The 5,000-nt window shown below is 47.0% G+C and overlaps 1 protein-coding gene across 3 annotated transcripts in view; it reads left to right on the forward strand.

Annotated features, from left to right (window-relative positions):
- Window positions 1-5,000, forward strand: part of LOC134434836 (autophagy-related protein 2 homolog B-like) — a 71,347-nt gene that overhangs the window by 28,499 nt on the left and 37,848 nt on the right. For all 3 annotated transcript variants that reach the window (XM_063183461.1, XM_063183460.1, XM_063183459.1), the window contains 5 exons: window positions 2,406-2,512; window positions 2,729-2,821; window positions 3,420-3,490; window positions 3,727-3,803; window positions 3,950-4,216. In XM_063183461.1, coding sequence (XP_063039531.1) covers window positions 2,406-2,512; window positions 2,729-2,821; window positions 3,420-3,490; window positions 3,727-3,803; window positions 3,950-4,216 — 615 coding nt within the window. The remainder of the gene's footprint in view (window positions 1-2,405; window positions 2,513-2,728; window positions 2,822-3,419; window positions 3,491-3,726; window positions 3,804-3,949; window positions 4,217-5,000) is intronic.

Here is a 5,000-nt window from a genome sequence, read left to right on the forward strand (position 1 = left end):
GTTTGTGTCCGCCGTGACACTTTTTTTTATTTCACGTAAGGTCGCGTTTCTACTGTCATAAGCCAGTCCGTGGCTAGTCTCGCTACTAGCCAAGGTGATGTGATCTGTAAACCTGTTTAGCTTGTGGTAATCTGGGGGCTGTTATAGTTTTTCTTATTCGTACTGTAAGCTTATTCTTAACTTCATGACTTGGTAATGGGCTCTCGAATTGGTGGCTTGTCTTGCTGAAATACATTTTAGTAGCCATATCGATGTAGCCTACGGTATGTTGTTTTGCGTTCAGCTCTGGACTGGTTAGCATAGAAGTTGGACTGACTCCCACTCATAGTCTTGTCATCATATAGCTGGGCCACTGTCCAGCGTTAAGAAGGGGCTTTTGCGTAAAGAAGCGGTGCGAGAGCAAAGCGGACATCAAAAGTGGTTGGTTCATTGATTTTATAGTGTGTGTGTGTAGGCACGTTGATGCTTGCCTGGTGCCTGTTGTTTAAAGGTCGGTTTCTGAAACTTCAGTGTTTACTAGGCCTACTATTTTATTAATAGTCACAATTTCTCTCTGTGTGGGGCGGGCCAACGAGTGCAGAGTGCGCTTGTTATAACGCACCGTTTTCGACTAGGATGCACCTATGCACCTAGTTCTAGTAGGATCAGGATGCACCTTGTGTTTACCAATGTGTTTTCATGTGGTGCGCGGTCACCAAGTTGTTGCAACTTCCGCGAAGTGGTGTGTGTGTGTGTGTGTGTCTCTCTCTCTCTGTCTGTGTGCGCGTGGGGGGTCTTGGGGCCGCGGGGCCGCGTTGTGGGTCAAAATGCCAGGGCCGTTTCTCTATCCCAGTCCGTCACTGCAGGGCTGGTACCAACAGGTGACTATTCTAGAATCTAGAATACTCTATATAGACAGGACTGGTACCAACAGGTGACTATTCTAGAATCTAGAATACTCTATATAGACAGGACTGGTACCAACAGGTGACTATTCTAGAATACTCTATATAGACAGGACTGGTACCAACAGGTGACTATTCTAGAATCTAGAATACTCTATATAGACAGGACTGGTACCAACAGGTGACTATTCTAGAATACTCTATATAGACAGGACTGGTACCAACAGGTGACTATTCTAGAATACTCTATATAGACAGGACGGGTACCAACAGGTGACTATTCTAGAATACTCTATATAGACAATCACGGTTAAGTGGTTAGGGCATCAGACTTGTAGCCCAAAGGTTGCCAGTTCGACTCCCGACTCGCCAGGTTGGTGGGGGGAGTAATTAACCAGTGCTCTCCCCCATCCTCCTCCATGACTGAGGTATCCTGAGCATGGTACTGTCCCGCTACATTGCTCCCTTGGGGCGCCATTTGGGGCTGCCCCCTTGCACGAGTGAGGCATAAATGCAATTCCGTTGTGTGCAGTGTTCACTTGTGTCCTGTGGAGTGCTGTGTCACAATGACAATGGGAGTTGAAGTTCAGTAAACCAGGTTAAATTAAGAAGTATATCATCTAATAGAAGAGCCTGGAGTCCTCATTTTCTTAAAGATGGCCTCTCAACGTCATTTAATTAATATTGCCGTGTTCCCAATTGTTATTGAATGTGTTACGCGTTGGTCCTGTTTTAAAAAACGTTCTGGTTGCTTTGTTTCAATACGTTTTTGCAAGCTGGCAAGGTGGCTTGTGGAGAAACGAGAGAGTGTTCCGTGTTTCTCGTGGAAATGCGTCTCTGATTGGCTCACTCCTCCTGCTCTCGAAGAAACGCGTCTCTGATTGGCTCAGTCCTCCAGTTCTTGGAGAGAATGTAATGGGAAACAGAGTCGCCACTTCCCCGGGTGGTACTGCACTATAGGGGCGCCAACGGAGGCGTGCAGGCTCCATTCAGGGCTGTGCTCTTTCGACAGCGACCCCTAGGCGAGCTGCAGGCACGGAGCAACCAGAGTGAGCAGGCTTTATGTATGAGGCTTTGTGCTGTGTGTGTACCTGAGAGTAGCAACCAGCTGATAGCTAAGCTAAGCTATGTTTCGGGCCACCAGACGTTGCTTGTTTTGAAAACAAGCAGAAAAAAATTACTCGACATGTTTTTAGATAAATGGGTCGATATAAACATTTGTGGGCAACGCCTTCTTTCGACGTGACGAAACACAGAAAGGCTTTCGTGATTCGCTCGTTTCTCTGCATTATTTATGTAAATTGGGAAACACCGGGAAACACAGCCAGGAGAGTTGACGCACCGCTATGAGAGCCTTGCAAGTGAGTTTAACTTGGGGTGACCGTCCGATCTTCGAAAGGAGTGAGTAAAACTGAGTTTTATCGGAAGTTGGCCTTTAAGAAAATCTGTATGTGTGTATGTGTGTGTGCACGCCCTCATGCTCATGTATGTGCATTCGTGTGTGTGTGTGTGTTTGTTTAGCTTTTAGACTTCCTGAGTGTTCAAGAGGAAGAAGTTCTGGGATACACTCCGCCCCCTACCATCATCACTACACACACACACCTGTGGAACTGCTCTATGGACTACAGGTACACACACACACACACACACACACACACACACACACACACACACACACACACACACACACACACACACCTATCACATACGTTGTCATTTTTTGGAACTGTATGTGTTATGTATGCATGATGTGTGTGTGTGTGTGTGTGTGTGTGTGTGTGTGTGTGTGTGTGTGTGTGTGTGTGTGTGTGTGTGTGTGTGTGTGTGTGTGTGTGTGTGTGCAGGCCGCTCTATATGCCCGTGCGCTCTCTGATCACCGTAGAAACCTTCAGCATTTCACGCAGCCTGGCGTCTGACCTCAACTCATCCACTGTGAGGTACATACACACACATTCTCTCTCTCTCTCTCTCTCTCTCTCTCTCTCTCTCTCTCTCTCTCTCTCTCTCTCTCTCTCTCTCTCTCTCTCTCTCTCTCTCTCTCTCTCACTCACACACACATTGTACTCACTCACACACACACACACACACACACACACACACACACACACACACACACACACACACACACACACACACACACACACGTACTGTACACACACACATTATATACACACACATTATACACACACTTACACAGTCTGGTGTCAGATCTCAACTCATGTACTGTAAGGTAACACAAAGACACTCACACACTTGTTATACACACACTCAATACACTAATACTACCTAAAAATGTGACCATCCTGAAAGTAAGCAATATTGAAAATCCTGACTTAGTATAGTGGAGTGTTAGCACTCAGGATTTGGTGCAAATGCATTGTCCGTGAGAGTCATTGCGCCAACACACACCCTGTGTATAATGTGTTTTTGTAAAATGTGTGTGTGCGTGTGTGTAATGGGTTTTTGTAAAATGTGTGTGTGTGTGTGTGTTTAAAATAATGTGTGTGTGTGTAATGTAATGTGTGTGTTTCTCAGGATAATTATCGATGAGGTGGCGCTCTACCTATCAGAGAAGAACACTCTACTGTCTGTCAATTTAGCTCGAGGTATGGCAACACACACACACACACACACACACACACACACACACACACACACACACACACACACACACACACACACACACACACGAACACACACACACACACACACACACACACACACACACACACACACACACACACACACACACACACACACACACACACACACACACACACTCCAACTACATACACGCACAAATAACTTTGGACAGTAAGACTGGTGTGTTTTCATTGGCTAGATTATGTGCGAGTGGTCGAAATGGGAACGCTAGAACTCCGCATCAGAACAGCTTGCCAACAATCCAATGGAGAGCAGGTACACACACACACACACACACACACACACACACACACACACACACACACACACACACACACACACACTACGCTATATGAATGCAGTCCATTTACCATTTATCCATGCGTGTGTGTCTCTCTGTGTGTGTGTGTGTTTGGCGGCAGTTCGTTGAGCCTCGGTTGGACGTCCGCTGCTCAGGTGATGTGCTGCGTGTGCGCGTGTGTTGGGACTCGTGTGCTGCGCTGATGAAGCTATTGCAGTATGTGGCCATGTATGGAGATCTACAGCCCCCCAGAGGACCGGAGCAGAACTACACCACCGGAGGCCTACTGCCCCCTAGCCAGCCGGAGGGGAACTGCGTCACACACGGCCAGTCACACAGAAGCAGCACCAGCAGCCACCAATCCCAGACAAATGGAGGTGTGGTCAAGGTGAGTATGACTTCACCAAAGAGAGTAGAGTAAGATGATTCAAGACAGAGCATTTCCTCGATCCATTAGCCTGATAAACCATCCTAAATTTGAGATTGGATGTGTAATTTAGTCTGGCCCCGATGAAGATTGTTGACATCCGAAGATTGTTGATGAGAACAACCCGTTGTCTTTCAAACCGTGCCTGTGCCTATAGGCCGGCGCTCTGACCAATCAGCGCTATCTTTCTCGTTGATGTGCTTTCCCAACGTTGCGAGCTTCGTCGTCACTCCCTCAAAACCCTGCCTGCTTTGACTAGAAACAAATCTCTGTGTTGTGATTGGTTTGCCAGATTCTAGGCAAGCCTGGCAGACCACTAAAATGATGCGAGGCCAGACCACTCGCAGCCAAAAAATGTTGGCATCCCTCCAGTGGGTGGCGCTGGTTTACTAGGCGATGGATCCATGTGATGTCATGTGAAGCCCCTTTAGGAGACCTGCGGTTAGGAGACCTTTGAAGGTTTTAGGTTGGGAATAAATGGAGATCCCTTGGCACTGTAGATGGCGGTAGCGCACATTTTATGCAAAACGTCACCAAATGCCACAGAAAGGGCAGAAGAAGAACGAGGGGAAAACGGCCCCTTAGGAGACCATAGTCGTGTAGTTGGAGCCCGGCTGTAGTATACTATTCATTAGCCTGATTATCATTGACTTTCAAATCTCCTCGAGACTTGTTCTGAACAAGATCATAACAATCAACATTTCTCAAACAGCATGGTTGACGCCCCTCCTTTGGTTTGCTACTG

Source organism: Engraulis encrasicolus, chromosome 19 (assembly GCF_034702125.1).
Source record: "Engraulis encrasicolus isolate BLACKSEA-1 chromosome 19, IST_EnEncr_1.0, whole genome shotgun sequence".
NCBI lineage: Eukaryota > Metazoa > Chordata > Actinopteri > Clupeiformes > Engraulidae > Engraulis > Engraulis encrasicolus.